At 46.1% G+C, this 18,087-nt stretch overlaps 1 protein-coding gene across 4 annotated transcripts in view; it reads right to left on the bottom strand.

Moving 5' to 3' along the window:
* Positions 1 to 18,087, bottom strand: part of LOC130273234 (mitogen-activated protein kinase kinase kinase 3-like) — a 209,900-nt gene that overhangs the window by 109,673 nt on the left and 82,140 nt on the right. For 3 of the 4 annotated variants that reach the window (XM_056519672.1, XM_056519670.1, XM_056519671.1), the window contains exon 2: positions 12,847 to 12,910. In XM_056519672.1, the coding sequence (XP_056375647.1) occupies positions 12,847 to 12,850 (4 nt within the window). In that variant the 5' untranslated portion in view covers positions 12,851 to 12,910. Of the gene's footprint in view, positions 1 to 12,846; positions 12,911 to 13,642; positions 13,663 to 18,087 lie in introns of those variants that run through there. The other variant, XM_056519673.1, reaches the window with a different exon arrangement.

The following is an 18,087-nucleotide window of genomic DNA, read 5'->3' as shown; positions in this document are numbered from 1 at the left end:
AAAAGCTGGAGGCACCCTGATTGGAAAACACTGGCTTAAAGGGGTACTCTGGTGGAAAACATTTTTTTTTTTTAAATCAACTGGTGCCAGAAAGTTAAACAGATTTGTAAATTACTTCTATTAAAAAATCTTAATCCTTCCAATACTTTTTAGGTGCTATGTACTACAGAGGGAATGCTTTACTTTTTAGGTTTCTCTGATGTCATGACCACAGTGCTCTCTGCTGACATCATGACCACAGTGCTCTCTGCTGACATCATGACCACAGTGCTCTCTGCTGACATCATGACCACAGTGCTCTCTGCTGACATCTCTGTCCATTTTAGGAACTGTCCAGAGCAGCATATGTTTGCTATGGGGAGTTTCTCCTGCTCTGTACAGTTCCTAAAATGGACAGTAGAGGTCAGCAGAGAGCACTGTGGTCATGACATCAGAGAAATCTAAAAAGTAAAGAATTTCCTCTGTAGTATATATCCCCTAATAAGTACTGGAAGGATTAAGATTTTTTAATAGAAGTAATTTAAAAATCTGTTTAACTTTCTGGCACCAGTTGATTTAAAAAAAAAAAAGTTTTCCACGGGAGTACCCCTTTAAACAGATTTGTAAATCATTTCTATTAAAAAAATCTTTACCCTTCCAGTACTTTTTAGGGGCTGTATGCTACAGAGGAAATTCTTTTCTTTTTGAATTTCTTTTTTGTCTTGTCTACAGTGCTCTCTGCTGACACCTGATGCCCGTATCAGGAACTATCCAGAGTAGGAGAAAATCCCCATTGCAAACTTATGCCGCTCTGGACAGTTCCGGACATGGACAGAGGTATCAGCAGAGAGCACTGTGGACAAGACAAAAAATAAATTCAAAAAGAAAAGAATTTCCTCTGTAGCATACAGCCACTAAAAAGTACTGGAAGGGTAAAGATTTTTTTAATAGAAGTCATTTACAAATCTGTTTAACTTTCTGGCACCAGTTGATAAAAAAAATAAATAAATAAAAGAAATTTCCACCAGAGTACCCCTTTAATGTGATGCAGGGGAGTTTAACTCGACGGTGCACATGGACTGTATACGAGACAATTTCACTGTCATGTAAACAACAAGCTTTACATGATACCAACAAAATGCTTGAGAGGAAATTAAAAAGTAAACCATTATCTAAAAATACATGTTGTGAGCCAAAAGGAGGACAAAAATAGAACAGACCGGCACCAAGATGTATTTTTCAACGGCCAAAACCATTAATTATTATGAACTGTAATAATAAAAACATTTAAAAAAACTAAAAACATGAATACAATTTATTTCTTGACGTTTTCTAAATACCAAAATATTTATATAGAAAATCACAATTGTATTACATACTGTAAATATACAATAATCTGACCTAAATGAGTTATTATTAGGTAAACGGGCACAGGCTGCAGCCTGCGGGCACCTGCTTCACAATGCATTCACAACTGGTACTGCTGGCATCAGTAAACGCGTGGAAACATTTTAAGCTGAAATTCATACTGGTTATTCTTAAATTATAAATATTAAATAAATAATTAATAATATTAAATAATAAATGGCAAAGTGCTCAATTTGTTCACCAATTTCCTTTCAATTTGAAAGAGACGTTCCATAAAATCATCAGTGCTAGAGATCAGACTGCTAGGACCCTATTACTTGACCCCAAGGTCAAAAAGTGTTTGGTCTTCTTTCTAAGTGTTCAATTGCAATATTAAAGGATACTCCCCTGTAAAACTTTTTTTTTTTTTTTTTTAAATCAACTGGTGCCAGAAAGTGAAACAGATTTGTAAATTACTTCTGTTAAAAAATCTTAATCCTTCCAGTACTTATCAGCTGCTATATACTACACAGGAAGTTATTTTCTTTTTGAATTTCCTTCATGTTTGACCACAATGCTCTCTGCTGACACTCTTTTTATTATAAAAATACAAAACTTATCCAATACAACAAAAAACAAGCTTAACCAGCTATAATATAAATCAAAAACAAAACCCTGCCTAACCGGCCAGCCCAGCTTTACAAAGCAAAAAGAAAACAAACAAACAAAAACACACTGACACACATACCAAAAATGAACATAAAAACAGCACAACTTGGCTTAAACATAAACATAAAATTAGCACTACCTGGCTGTAACTCAAACCATCCATACTCGGGGGGGGGTAAAAAATAAAAAAAAATAAAAAAAAAAAATAAATAATAATTATAAAAATAAAGAAATAAATAAATAAAAATAAACAGCACAACTTGGCTTAAACATAAACATAAAATTAGCACTACCTGGCTGTGACTCAAAACCATCCATACTCGGGAAACAAAACAAAAGGGGAAAATAAATAAATAAAAAATATAAAAATTAAAAATCTAAATAAATAAACAAAAACACATAACACAACAACTGGTCCGACTGCCATAACTATAATATGAGACAATATAAAACGATGTAGATACAAAACCAAATAGATACAAAATCACTAATAGAAATTAATAAATTATAGTATATAAACATAAATATATGCACCCTATTTACAGAAACCTACAAAAAAAAAAAAAAAAAAAAAAAAAAAAAATACAGGAAATCCCTACACTCGAACTGTGCCCTCACCCACACCACCCCTCCTGCACATGGGTCAGAGTCCATACCGTTCCTCTACAGTTTACAAAGTTCTGTCCTTAACTGACCCATGTCAGGTCCCCCAAAAACACGAAAACACACCACCACCCACAAATACACCCTCCCCACCTAGCACTCCACCCAACCAACTTATACACAAACTTATACATACTAACTAACAGACACTGAACCACAACCCACTTTAGGCCCAAGTTTGGTCGCCTGTAAGCCCTTCATGCCATATCAGCTTAAAACAAAACAAAAAAGCTAGCGTGCACATGCATTAGCCCACCACCAGAAAGAAGGATGGCAGACTTGATACACCAAAATAATTTTTAACTCTTTTCCTAACTCCCCCTACAATTCTCCCTAATTCTATCCCTCCATTAAAGCTAACCCTACTCTCACCCTATCTCTATCCCTATCACACTTCCCCTATCCAAAATAAAGGTACTCTACCCAAAAGATCTAGTACCTAGGGCACATCAAAAGAAAACCCTCTCCACAGGAGAGAAGCCCTACTGGTACCAAGACTGCCATACTCCAAAGACCTGATCTTCCCGAGGTCACCGGTGATATTCCTACAGACCTCCACCTCGGAGAGGATTTTCTGCTGGGTCGACACTAAACACCGTGCATTCCACGTGTAGTACCTAACCACTAAACTAACTAAGAATAAAGTGCCCCGGTCTCGGCCACCCAGTGTCCTGAATGCCCCATAAGCCCACTCTGGATAGGTAAGGCCGGCAAGTTGACTCCAGCCGATGGAAGCGCCCACCCGGTTGTAAACCCTTATATTAAAGGGACAATGAAGCAGGAAATGGTCCATGCTTTCCAGCGTGTCCCCACACTCTTCTCGGGGACATCCCCGGTCATCAGAGTTCCTGCACTTCAGGTTGTCCCTTACATATAGCTTCCCCTGAAAGCAGCGCCAGGCCAAGTCCCAAAACTTCTGGGGGATCCTTTTCATGTTTAAAAGGTACAACCCCACCCTCAGATCCCGACCTGGGCAGTCCCTGAGTGCCAGAGGCCTCTGGAAGTGGGTCAACAGAACCCGTTTGTCAAGGAACTGCCTTGACTGGGTCCTGATCTCCCACACTCCCAGACCCCACCGACGTATCGCCTTCAGAGTCGGGGTAGCGTAAGCCGGAAGATATCCATGGGGCGTACGGAGGTCCTTCACTTGCCCTCCTGTCTCCCATTCCTGGAAGAAAGGCCGAAACCATTCCCTGCAGGAGAGTACCCACGGAGGAGCCCTCTCTGACCAGAGGTTTGAGATGTTAGCTTTTAAAAAGGTGTTTGTTAAGAACACCACAGGGTTTACCATAGATAAACCCCCTAGTCTCCTCGTGCGGTACGTAACCTCCCTCTTGACTAGGTTCATCCTGTTCCCCCATAACAGTTGAAAAAACAGGCTGTAGATCCTAGTGTAGTAAGCCTCTGGCAAGATACATACGCTGCCCAGATAGATAAACAAGGGGAGCAGGTACGATTTGATCAGGTGTACCCTTTCCCTGAGGGTCAAAGACCAACCCTTCCACTGGTCCACCTTCTGAGTGGCATCCTGGAGCTTACCATCCCAGTTTTTGGTGGGATAATCATCCTGGCCAAATGTGATGCCTAAGACTTTTGCTGATTCTTGGGGCCCTGGAAGGGTGTCCGGGAGATCAAACGTGGGATCCCCCCCTCCCAGCCAGAGACTCTCACACTTATCCCGGTTGATCTTAGACCCGGATGCCTCCGAGTAGCGTTCCACCTCCGACATCACCACATCAACCCCCTCTCTCGAGGAGACGAAAATAGTGACATCGTCGGCGTACGCCACTACCCCCTGGATGGCCCCCGGCTCCGCCAAACTCATCCCGACTCCCACCAACGGTCCGCAACTCACCCTCCTAAGGAAGGGATCGATCGCGAACACATATAACAGCGGGCTCAAAGGACAACCCTGACGGACTCCAGACCCCACTCCAAAAGAGTGGCCAGACCACCCGTTCACCAGTGGGAAACTCTCTGCCCCTGCATACAAGATCTTAAGCCAATTAACAAAAGTACTCGGTAAGCCATATCTCAGGAGGACGGACCAGAGGTACTCGTGGTTCACCCGATCAAATGCTTTGGCCTGATCCAAGGACAGCAAGTACCCCTTCCAGAAACCCGCACTACTCCGCTCCACTGCCTCCCTGACACTAAGGACAGCACTTAAGGTGCTTCGGCCTGGAACAGTGCAGTGCTGGGCCCCCGAAAGGAGCCGGGGTGCAAACTTCACCAGCCGATTAAACAGTATCTTGGCCAGAAGCTTCCTGTCCGTATTGAGAAGAGCTATGGGTCTCCAATTCTCAATACGGCTGGGATCTTTACCCTTTGAGAGAAGAATCAGGGCTGACCTCCTCATTGACTTTGGCAGAGTGCCCGAGGAGAGACACTCATTGAATACCTCAGTCAAGAGGGGAGCTAAAGACTCCTTAAAGGTCCTGTACCACTCAGATGTTAAGCCATCCGGACCTGGTGACTTCTTGGGGGCAAGCCCCTCGATCGCCAGTCTCACTTCCTCTTCCCTGATCTCTTCTGCCAAAACGCCAAGAGAGGGGTCTACCCCTGGCTCAGGAATGGTTTCAGCCAGGAAACCCGACATCACATCCCGATCCAGATCCTTCCTTCCCAAGAGGTGAGAGTAGAAGGATCTGACGATCTCCAAGATCCCTGATCTGGACCGATTCAGAGATCCTGTACTATCAATCAGTCCTGAAATGACTTTACTACTCACTGACATCTTACAGTTTCTGTAAGGGTCGGGCGAGCGGTACTTCCCGAAATCCCTCTCAAAAACCAAAGATGCGTGCCTATCGTACTGACACCTCATCAGCAAGGACTTCACTCTGGAGATATCCTCTTGGCTACCTCCAGTCGAGACAAGAAGCTCGAGTTTCCTCCTCAGACCCTGATACAGGCGATACCTGTTCAGGGACCTGAGGCTCGAGAGCTGGCGGAAGAACCCCGCAACCCGCTTCTTGAATATCTCCCACCACTCTGACTTACTACTACATAGGCCCAGTAAAGGTACCTGACTCTGAAGAAAATCCTCAAAGGACTGTCTTATCTCCGCTTCCTCCAGGAGGGACGAATTCAGCTTCCAATAACCTTTTCCCATCCGGGGGGTTTCTGAAACATTCAGGGAAAACAAAATCATACAGTGATCGGAGAACTCCACCTCAACCACGGACACTGCAGAAGAGACGGCTTCCTCCTTTAAATAAAACCTATCTATCCTAGACCTGCGACTACCTTGATGATAGGTGAAACCCGCGTGGCCCGAGGGGCTCCGGATGTGGGCATCCTCTAGGCGAGCTTCTCTAGCTATGCTAATCAGCGCCACACTATCGCAAGTCAGCGGACTATTGGAGCCTCTCCTATCTTGGGACCTCGTGACATTATTGAAGTCCCCTCCAAAGATCACCTGCCGACTCGTAAAAAGAAAGGGCTTAATCCTCATAAAGAGATCTTTACGGCCCCGCTTACTTTGCGGGGCGTATATGTTAATGAGCCGGAGCTCTTGTCCCTTCATGAAGACATCTAAGATCAGGCACCTCCCCATTTCTAATTCAATAACCCGTCGGCATTCAACAGGAGCGGTAAAAAGGACCGCCACCCCACTATACGGCTCAGCCGCAAGAGACCAGTGGGAGGGACCGCGCCTCCACTCTCTTCTGGCTTTTACCAGAGAGGCTAGATCTGACAACCTGGTCTCCTGTAAAAAGAAAATGTCGGCTTCAACGCGGCCAAGAAAATCAAAGGCTGCGAATCTAGCCGTATCCGACTTTATGCTGGCACAATTAATAGATGCCAGCGTCAATGGGGTGAGTGCCGCCATACAGGGTGATTAAATTAGACGGCCACACCCTTTACTTTTGTTTTCCCTTCTTTTTTGCCCCCTCATCCCCCGAAGAAGACGAGAGGGCAGGACCACTCTTGGATCTTTTTTTCGATTCAGATAGATCCATATTATCCCCGTCTCCGTCCGGCCCCGGTCTAGCCCTGCCCTCTGAGGAAGGTGCCTCAATAGGACAGGGCCCAGTTCCTCCCAGAGGCTCTTTCTCCCTAGGCACCTCGCCCTCACCCCCCCCAGCCAAGGAGGGGGAGGAGATGGTATCGAGGACGAGGTACCGGTTTGACAGGTCAACCAGAGGGGGGGCAGTCAGGCTTCCGTTTTGAACCTGGCCCGTAGTACAAGGAACAGAGGGCTCTGACCTCTTCTTTCTCCCTTTCCTTTTGCCCTTGTCTTTCTTTTTAGGCCTCTCCCCACTCTCCTCATCCACACTTTCATAGTGGGAGGAATCGGAAGGGTCGGCCATATTGCCTTCCTCTCTGTGAAGCCTCCTGATCTCCCCATCCAGCACATCCTCCTCCAGGGCTTCAGCGGTTACAGGGCCGCATTCAGGAGCAGAGGCCAGAGCTACCCCCGTCACCTGGGCACTCTCCAGCTCCCTACTCCTTCTACGATTTTCCTCCCGCCTTAGTTTGGCGGGGCCCTTTTTCCTCCTCACGAGCCCTGTTGCACCCCCATCCCTGCCCATACCCTCCCCGGCCGAGGCAACTTCACAGCTCTCCTCAGCCGGAGCGGCCGCTGCACGGGCGAAGGCGCTAGGACAACGGCTAAATGGGTGCCCAAGGACACCACACAGGTGGCACCGGATCTGCCTACAGGATGCGGCCAGATGTCCCACCCCACCACACAAAGCGCAGACCTGTACAGTACAGGCTGCACTAAAGTGGGTGGGGCTGCCACACCTGTGACAGACCTTAGGCTGCCCCTGGTAGAAGACCTGGATCCTATCACGTCCAAGGAAGGCGGCTGACGGAATGTGGGCAACCGTACTCCCTGAACGCTTGAGTTTGACGGAAAACGTCCAGGCCCCGGACCAGATCCCGTGTTCATCCAAGTTTTTCTTGGGCATGTCCGTCACATCCCCATACCGTCCGAGCCAGGTCATGATGTCATAACAAGAAAGTGACTCGTTACGGGTCAAAACGGTCACCTTCTTGACAGCATTCTGACGGGAAATCGCCTTTACGGCGAAATCCCGCCAGCCGGGCTCGTTTTTTGCCACTTCGTAATTCGACCAGAAGAGTTCGAGCCCCTCCGGCCGAACGAAACTGACGTCAAACTCAGACGATCCGTAGGGGTGAATCAGGGCAAAGATGTCACTCGCCCTGAATTCCATCTGAAGGAGGAGCTCAACCACTTTAGCGCGAGGTGGGCACGCATCCTCGCCCCTCCAAATCAGACGGACCACATTCCTACGGTTATTGTCCTGCCCGGTTGTCGGGAGGGACCAGACCACCTCCCCATTCCGCTCTCGGAAAGCCCCCAAACCGTGCCTCTCTATCCAGAAAGACAGGTCGACCTCACCCCTTCCCTCTACCTGGATCGACCTGTCACCCCTGCGTAGAGCCTCCAGGAGGCGCTGTTGCAAATGGCCCCCAGGGCCGGACGGAGACGGGGACCCCCCTGAACCCCCGGCAGCGACATTAGCATAGCTCCTGGGAGCAGTCACTGCCGGGGGGGCAGCCGGACCAGACCCAGAGCCAGAACCACTTACAACACCATTCACACCACAACTCTCAACCTCTTTATTTCCAGCCATACTATTACCACTCCCATCAACATTCACTCCACTGACACTCCCACATACACTCCTCTCACCCACAACACTACTACACCCATCAATATCACATCCTACATTCTTGTCCTGACTAACAAATTCTGGGCTGGCTGGGACTTGTAGTATGGCTGGCTTTAGTAAAGCCCTTTGTGCTGGCTTAGCCGCTGCTGGGGTCGACGCCGATGGCTTCTCCTTCATGGCTGCTATCACATCCTGATTCTGGGACTGCCCCACCGGGCGCACCCCAGCTCCTCCCACAGCGCCAGCACCTGCTTCACCCGACTTCACAGGCTCTGTGGATAATCCCGGCGCCCGGACACTCCCCCCCCTCACAGGGGAGTGCCTTGCAGTGCCGGTAATGCCCACAGTACTCGGGGAACCGCCCCCCGAGCACCCAGGGGCATAACTCGCGCTGCCCACCATGAGCCCATCCTGCCCCTCCCTACCAGCAGGATGGGCGGGCTTCACATCTATTGCGTCTGCAGCTTTTACTGACGCCATGCTGTATCCCCCATGCTGGCTCCGTTCCACCACAGAAACGGAGTCTGGCAGTTTAGAGGACCCAGCAGCCTGAACCAGCTTTGCAGCTGGCCCAGACTGCTGGAAAGGACGGAACACATAATGCACAGTTTCCTGGGTCTTCTGTTTTTTTGCCTTTCTTTTTACTAATGTGTCATCACACTGGTCATCACCAAATGTAAAATTCTGGAGGTGGGCTGGGGACTCCTGCATCACTATAGCCCTCAGCAATCCCCCAGCCTCACTCTCCACATCATCATCCTCACTATCGCTTAGCGGTAGTGCCACCTGAGCCGGCTCTATGTAGCTGTCCTGAGTGTTAGTGGTCTGGGTGTCACAGGGAGTAGGGTCAGGCAATACATCATCCTCCACAACCTGTACACTTTCCTCCAACTTCTTCTCCTCCACCTCCTCCTCCTTTACACCAACACCACCATCCTCTCTTTCTTCACCGCCACTACTCTCCCCATCATCCACCTCCACCTTACCTGGGGATTTCATGGCGGCAAACCGATCCCGGTTCTCCATCTTCTCCCTGAAGAGACCGCTTCCCTCCAGGATCTCTGCTCTCCTCTCCTCCATCTTTGCAATGTCTTTCTTCAGGGCTGCAATCCTCTTTTTCTGTTCCAGTTTATTCTTTTTGGACCCAGAGCATGCCAGATTCTGGGCTCCACGCAGGTCCTCTCTCATCAACCTAAGCTCCCTACCGCAGCGGTCGTATTCCGCAAACCGTGCGGTCATGCGGGAGCAGTAGGTCTCGCTGGATTCTTCGGGCCCTCTCTCAGCCCACAACTCAATACTTTGCCTCCTCGCCTTCCTTCCACTGGATCTCTGGCTGGCACCCATTGCCGGAGGAGCCGAGCCTGCATTGCTGCAGACTCTGCCAGATCTTCTTCCTCCGGCCGGAAAAATGGCTGTCGCTGTTTTCTCTCCACCCCCCGCCAGCCTGGAAGAACGGGGAGTGGAGGCCAGGGGCTCCATGCAGGGAAAACTCTCCCAAGGAGCCTGCCACACCCCTGGGAAAGGTTGGTGAATCACCTGCTCTGCCTCTGGAACTCTGGAGAAACACAAAAAGGGACACACCCAAAGCTGCTTCACACACAACTGCTCCTGGCTACTGTGTTCCACAGGAAGCGCTCTCTGCTGACACCTCTGTCCATGTCAGGAACTGTCCATGAATCTATGGAAACCTGGTAATTGGTTTTGAAGCCACCAAAATGTCATCCAAAAAATAGGAAAAAGTGAGAATTAAAGAAAAATAAGTAGATAACTAATACAGATAAAGCAAATCCTTACATATAAAAGTAAGAAAGATCTGCTGGGAGCTGTAATCACTGTCTATGTCAGTGTTTCCCAACCAGGGTGCTTCCAGCTGTTGCAAAACTACAACTCCCAGCATGCTCGGACAGCCGTTGGCTGTCCGGGCATGCTGGGAGTTGTAGTTTTGCAACAGCTGGAAGCACCCTGGTTGGGAAACAATGGTTTATGTAGAGGACAGGAGCTTCTTCAGGGTCCTATACAGTACACACAGTGTCCCAAATGGAGCCGCCCTAACTTGGTGTCCAAAGGAGCAGCTAACTCTGGCACAGGTAAAGAGTACAGAACTTTTAGTTCCTCCCTGTACTGTAGGGGGCGCTACCAGACAGCCAATCAGTGCATGTACTTCAGTAATAGAGGTGATTTACCAGTAAAATGCCCATTCTGATTGGTCAGTTCCTCCAGTTGTGACACGTTTCAATGTCCATAGCATTGTATGTTGAGTCTGGTTTCAAGTTACAATGGTCCAGAAAAGACCATTGTATGTTGAAACTATTGTATGTTGAGGCCATTGTAAGTTGAGGGATCACTGTACTCTGGACAGTTCCTAAAATGGACAGAAGTGTCAGCAGAGAGCACTGTGGTCAGATAGAAAGTAATTCAAAAAGAAAAAACTTCCTGTGGAGCATACAGTAGCTGATAAGTACTGGAAGTATAAAGATTTTGTAATAGAAGTAATTTACAAATCTGTATAACTTTCTGGTACCAGTTGATTAAAAAAATATTTTTTTTTCCAGTGGAGTACCCCTTTAATGAATCAGCAGAATGAAGAGGTTAGAGCCCCTGGCTTTTAGGGCAGTAGATGTCCACGTTCGTGTGACTGTGTTTATAAGAACATAGAAGGGGACTGTTCAAAGCCAGAACAGCAATTATTTAGGGCAACTCTGGTCAGCAATATTCTGGGTACTGAACACATCTTCTTCATCTTACAATGGAGCTGTGCCTATTGCACAATGCTTCCAGCTTAGAGAGGGCAAAGAAGAAACAGAGTTAGCCAATTCTTTTGTAAATTTTGGTTTATTAAAACTATTTGCACTGTTACACAAAAAATGCTCTAATGGAAAGTAAGGCTATGTTCACATTTTTGTCTGAGGTTCAGTCGAGGAATTTGTTGCGGATTCTCTTTAAATAAGCGGACAGTAAAATGTAGTCAGTGCTATTTTATTGTCTGGTTAAAATCCAGTGAAATAATGGACACCAGCTGGAAACCCTGGAGTGCAGGTCTAGAACTCCTCTGTGCTCACTCCTGTCCTATCAGACTGCAGCATGAAAAGAGGAGACCCAGCATCACACAGAAGACCTCCAAAGCACAGAATGACAAAGCAACTGAGCAACAGAAAAAGCGTCTTTGTGAGGGAAATATAGGTGCTAGACACATAATAATTAACACGCAACTGTCATGAGGTTTGGGGCATATAACCTAACCACAGTCTGTGTATGGTGTATAGAATATGTATCCAGCCTTACTTGTATCTCTCTTATTACAGCTTTTACTATCCCAAAAAACACTTTTATTTCCAGCCACTGACAGTCAGATAGGTCCCCTGAACACCAGTGCTGGGACCGCTGTGTGATTGACACACAGGTCCCAGCACATGCGCCCCTTATTTTTCATATGTAAGCGCCGACTTAAATTACTTTACAGAGCGAGCGCTCTGTCTGACGCCTCCATGCACCTGGGCAATACTGGAGGCAGAGAGTGAGCGCTCTCTGCCTCTAGTAATTGCAGAAGCACCCAGCGCGTCTCCCGCATGGAGAAGAAGGAAGAGGAGAAGGACGGGCACAGTCCGGCCGCACTGAGTCATCAGACAGTGGGAGTGAGCGCTCTCTGCCTCTAGTAATTGCAGAAGCACCCAGCGCGTCTCCCACATGGAGAAGAAGGAAGAAGAGAAGGACGGGCACTGTCCGGCCGCACTGAGTCGTCAGACAGTGGGAGTGAGCGCTCTCTGCCTCTAGTAATTGCAGAAGCACCAAGCGCGTCTCCCGCATGGAGAAGAAGGAAGAAGAGAAGGACGGGCACTGTCCAGCCGCACTGAGTCGTCAGACAGTGGGAGTGAGTGCTCGCGCTTTGCAGAGTAATGTCAGTCGGTGCTCACATATGAAAGATAAGGGGCTGCGCTGGGACCTGTGTGTCAATCATACAGCGGACCCAGCGCTGGTGTATGGGGGATAGGCGTGGCGGCCGTGGGGCATACCGAACCTCTGGCCACGCCTATCTGACTGTCAGCGTCTGCAAATAAAAGCGTTTTTTGGGATAATAAAAGCTGTAATAAGAAAGATACAAGTAAGGCTGGATACATATTCTACACACCATACACAGACTGTGGTTAGGTTATATGCCCCAAACCTCGTGACAGTTGCGCTGTAAATGTACATGGTCAGGAGTAGGTATTGAGTAACATAAAACTTTTTTGGGGCAGTATGTGTGGGCTATATTAGGAACTCTTTAAATGGGCACAGTAAGATAAAAAAAAACTTTTTATATGTTGTACATCTTGGCAAAACATTAACCTTTCTGATATACTTCATAAGAAAATGTTATTTCCTCTTTATAGAAATCATGGTTATAAAATGATGGCCTTGTCCACGCTGAAGCACAGACATGGGCAAAGTCCTGTAAGTGATGGTGGGCTAGCAAGAGACATGTAGTCATGAAGTCATGTAGTCAACAAAAATCAGTAGGCAGCAAAATAATATACAAAAATCATTGTGCCAGAAAACTTACTCATGTTTAAGATGATATCAAGTCCGCATTCCAAAGGATATCTTTCTGGCAGAGCGCACGCAATCTGTGAAAAGAAAAAAACGGATCAATAAGGCTTTACTGACAACACTCTGCAAGCAAAGCTCTGAGTTGTTGACTTTTAATAGATTGTAAATACAGCTGTGAAAAGATATATTTCTGCAAAAAATACATAAATATCCTGTAAAAATTAATTCCTTTATGATGTTTGAAGTCTTTTAGCAATATCTCTTCCTGACACCTGATCTGCACCTCTTTTACATTGCCGTGCTGTGGTGATTCTTCGCCTTATTTTTTTTCTCCGCTTAACTTTGCGACGGATTTCCGACGGATCCCATTCAAGTCAAGTCAATGGGATCTATTGGGACCGAATGGACCATTAACGGAACACAACGGAGTGCGTGTTAAATTGGCTACACACATTAGAAATCCATCAGAAGAATGCTTGTTTATCTGAATATTTATCTTACAAATACACACATTATAGGGAACAAGTCATCACTTTCATGTTACCTAAACCACAAGTCATTGGGGTGGTCCCCATGGCTTCTCCTTGCCTGACCAACCTTGATTAATAGATCTCTCCATGTTTGGATACAGCAAGCGATCTATGAGACAATGCCAGAAGGGTAAAGAGAAGCCAACAGGGACCGGCCCGATGGCATGTGGTCCAGACATCAATAAAAGTGATAACAGGTTCCAAAACTATACGGCAGCAGCTTAATCTCCATTTAATCTCCATACAAGAAAGGATCAGGCATATAACATTTCAACATACCACATCCTTATTTCCACCTTATTTAAGGTGACCCCATACCCATTAGATTGTTGGCTTAAACTTTACAGAGTTTCGACCAGGATATGGTAGGGGTATGCACAAGCATTGTGGTTCGCTGATGCGTTGGAGAGATGTTTAGAAGTTGCAGGTGTCAGGAAGCAGAAATTGCATGCATGTGCAGTTTAAGACACCACAAAGGCAGAGTGGTAAATGTCCGGTCGGAAAGTCTGTAACAACAGCGAGGGATCTATAAGTTCAAAAGTTTAGTACAGGTCTAGGAGGTGTACAGAATTGTGTCCTTTAGATTCTGCTATCTAGTTGTTCCATCCTAATAGGGCATCTGTAAATCATGGAGGGGAATTCCCACTTGGGATTCCCCTCTATTAACCAGAGAACGCTGCTATCGCGAAAAGTCGTTTTCGTCATCATAACCAGATATTACAAGGTTATCCAGCATAGTTTTATTCTTAAAGGAGGTTCCTAGATAAGGCAACCTCTGCAATGAACAAACAGCTTTTTATCAAAAATACCGCAGCACTGCCTTATACTGAAAAATCGGTACCTGGGTAACAACTGTCTTTATAGGCACTGGTATAATATAGCCACAGGTGACAAAGGCCTACGAAATCCTGACTGATCTATATGACCTGTTCAGTATTTTTCCTTGTATATTGTGTTATGAGAGATGTTTCAATTTATCTATTTGTTTATTTATTTTTTATTTAGGCTGAATAATCTTATTTAGAATTTAAAGGGGTATTCCAGGAAAAAACATTTATATATATATATATATATATATATATATATATATATATATATACATATCAACTGGCTCCAGAAAGTTAAACAGATTTATAAATTACTTCTATTAAAAAATCTTAATCCTTTCAGTACTTATGAGCTTCTGAAGTTAAGGTTGTTCTTTTCTGTCTAAATCCTCTCTGATGACACCTGTCTCGGGAACCGCCCAGTTTAGAAGAGGTTTGCTATGGGGATTTGCTTCTAAACTGAGCGTTTCCCGAGACAGGTGTCATCAGAGAGGATTTAGACAGAAAAGAACAACCTTAACTTCAGAAGCTCATAAGTACTGAAAGGATTAAGATTTTTTAATAGAAGTAATTTACAAATCTGTTTAACTTTCTGGAGCCAGTTGATATATAAAAAAAAGTTTTTCCTGGAATACCCCTTTAATTCCTTAGTGCTTACAAATAATAAAATACTTTGATGTGCATTTTTCTTAAAGGAATATGGTACTAACTCTCCTCGTTTCTGAGTGCCTATTTTTTTATACTTGTCCCATTTGTGCTCTGTTATTGCCAAATAAAAATATATATATAATAGTCTTTTTTTACGAGCACAGTTTGAAAGAGCAGAATGTACAGTTTTGATGGAAATCTGCCGAAGACCAACATGTACAGTTTGTCTTGTTCCACATTAGCCAACTGGATGCAGAAAGTTTCCCCAAACGGATCCAGGCTGAATACAGTGCATAGCGCTGTGGTGCCAGAAGCACTAATAATGTCTTTTGTGCGTGCTATTCAAAGCTAGAATCCGTTTTTCTTTCCAAAACCACTGCCATGTGCCGGAAATTACAAAAAATGTTTTTCATTGTTTCTAGTTAGCCACTTGTGTGCTGCTGTGAAGAGTAACTGTTTTATTGCAAACAGTAAATGGGCCTTATTATTATCATTATTATCATTGTTGTTGTTGTTTTAGTACAGCTTTGCCTTTATTGGTCCTTTTGGCTGCTGGTTCATTTGCTGCTTTTCCATCCTGTATTTATTTGTATATGTCTTAAGCACTAAAGGGGTATTCCGGGCAAAAAACATTTTATCCCCTATCCATTCTATGCGGGGACTGCGTCTCTAGTTTCGGAAACCTCAGGGTTTCCGGGACTGGGGACGTGACATCACGCCAAGCCCCCTCCATTCATGTTTATGGGAGGGGGCGTGACGGCTGTCACGCCCCCTCCCATAGACATGAATGGAGGGGGCGTGGTGTGACGTCACATCCCCAGTCCCGGAAACCCTGAGGTTTCCGAAACTAGAGACGCAGTCCCCGCATAGAATGCGGATGCTGCAGGTAGATCGCAGGGGGTCCCCAGCAGTGGGTCCCCCGCGATCAGACATCTTATCCCCTATCCTTTGGATAAGGGATTAAATGTATTTGTCCGGAATACCCCTTTAACTATGCTTTTTAGTACAGAAAAAAGGATATACTGACATAACTAAAACAATCATATGCCAAAAGACACTCCTTGGACATGTTGGGGTACATGTTGAGGGCACTTTCAGATGAACCATCAAATGTAGAGGCCAAATTTAATGGGGTAGATGCAGTACTAAAAAGGTATCATTTGCTAAAATAAACCTGGATCATATTTACTATGTTTTCGACACCACTGCCCCTACCTCGACAAAGGGCATGGTCTAGATGAAAACAGTTTGAACATTGAAAAACTGGCATGGTATAAGGGGGACTTTGTGTGCTAAAACATGTGCCAATATATTTTGGAGTACATTTTTGTTGTTTAGTAAGCCAACTTATAGTCGTCGTAATTTAGACTAAACAGTCTAAAGAGGCAACAGATTTATCAAACAGAATGAGCCACATTGAGTCATCTGGCACATTTTAAGGCTGTCTAGTCTATCATAATACCTCATATGGGATTTTAAAAGGATATAAATAAAAATGTGTGATTTTTTACATTCATTGGACTATATAGCTCTATTTTTTAATTATTTTTTTTTGGTGTAAAACTTATCTGTATAGAGCCCTCCACAATGCAGGAGGTTTTTGCATGGTTTTGGACCCGCTATAATGCAATTATTTAGTAAAAACAAATATAAGGGTCCATTGGGACTATTGGTTATATAGAAGGAGATTTATCACAACCTGTGCAGAGGAAAAGTTGCTGAGTTGCCCATAGCAACCAATCAGATCGCTTCTTTCATTTTCACAGGTCTCTTCAAAAATGAAAGAAGTGATCTGACTGGTTGCCATGGGCAACTGCACCACTCTTTCTCTACACAGGTTTTGATAAATCTCCACCATAGTCTATCATAATGTTGTCTAATTCTAAGACATGTTTACACTATCTAAGAATAAGACAGCATTAGTAAATCTTCCTCAACGTAAACAGGGCCTGACAACCTATCCTTCAATTTCACCTCCCTTCAGCCATCACTAGGAGGCGCACAGGAGCACACTGAATACACATTATTTAGCTCTATAACTAATAGCAGCTGTCAATATTTTATTCCATCATTTTTGTTATTTGTAGGGACTCAGGGAATTTGCAGCTCTGTATCAAGATAAGAAATCTCCAATCTCCAATAAGATATATTATGAAATAAATCAGCCCAGAAATTTGGATCTGTGAATAACTGGGACATGCAAAAGATGAACTTGTTAACACTAGCAATATACACTAGCTGTTTTACTGACTGACAGGGGCGCATGACTGCACAGACCAAAACAAACTGTACGCGGGTTTCTTTTTCCTGCAGATTAGGTCACACATGTTACGCCTAGCGCTCCGGGTCCCCGCTCCTCCCCGGAGCGCTCACGGCGTCTTTCTCCCTGCAGCGCCCCGGTCAGTCCCGCTGACCGGGAGCGCTGCACTGTCTTGGCCGTTGGGGATGCGATTCGCACAGCGGGACGCGCCCGCTCGCGAGTCGCATCCCAGGTCACTTACCCGTCCCGGTCCCCTGCTGTCATGTGCTGGCGCGCGCGGCTCCGCTCTCTAGGGCACGCGCGCGCCAGCTCTCTGAGACTTAAAGGGCCAGTGCACCAATGATTGGTGCCTGGCCCAATTAGCTTAATTGGCTTCCATCTGCTCCCTGGCTATATCTAGTCTCCTCCCTTGCACTCCCTTGCCGGATCTTGTTGCCTTGTGCCAGTGAAAGCGTTTAGTGTGTCCAAAGCCTGTGTACCTGAACTTCTGCTATCCATTCTGACTACGAACCTTGCCGCCTGCCCCCGACCTTCTGCTACGTCTGACCTTGCCTCCGCCTAGTCCTTCTGTCCCACGCCTTCTCAGCAGTCAGCGAGGTAGAGCCGTTGCTAGTGGATACGACCTGGTTGCTACTGCCGCAGCAAGACCATCCCGCTTTGCGGCGGGCTCTGGTGAAAACCAGTAGCCTCTTAGAACCGGTCCACTAGCACGGTCCACGCCAATCCCTCGCTGACACAGAGGATCCACTACCTGGAAGCCGAATCGTGACAGTAGATCCGGCCATGGATCCCGCTGAGGTGCCGCTGCCAAGTCTCGCTGATCTTCCCACGGTGGTCGCTCAGCAATCGCAGCAGATTGCCCAACAAGGACAGCAGCTGTCGCAGTTGACCGCCATGTTACAGCAACTTCTGCCTCTGCTACAGCAGCAACCATCTCCTCCGCCAGCTCCTGCACCTCCTCCGCAGCGAGTGGCCGCTCCTAACCTACG

This window comes from Hyla sarda, chromosome 5 (genome assembly GCF_029499605.1).
Source record: "Hyla sarda isolate aHylSar1 chromosome 5, aHylSar1.hap1, whole genome shotgun sequence".
NCBI classification, from domain to species: Eukaryota; Metazoa; Chordata; class Amphibia; order Anura; family Hylidae; genus Hyla; species Hyla sarda.
This window is presented reverse-complemented; position numbering and strand designations above follow the sequence as displayed.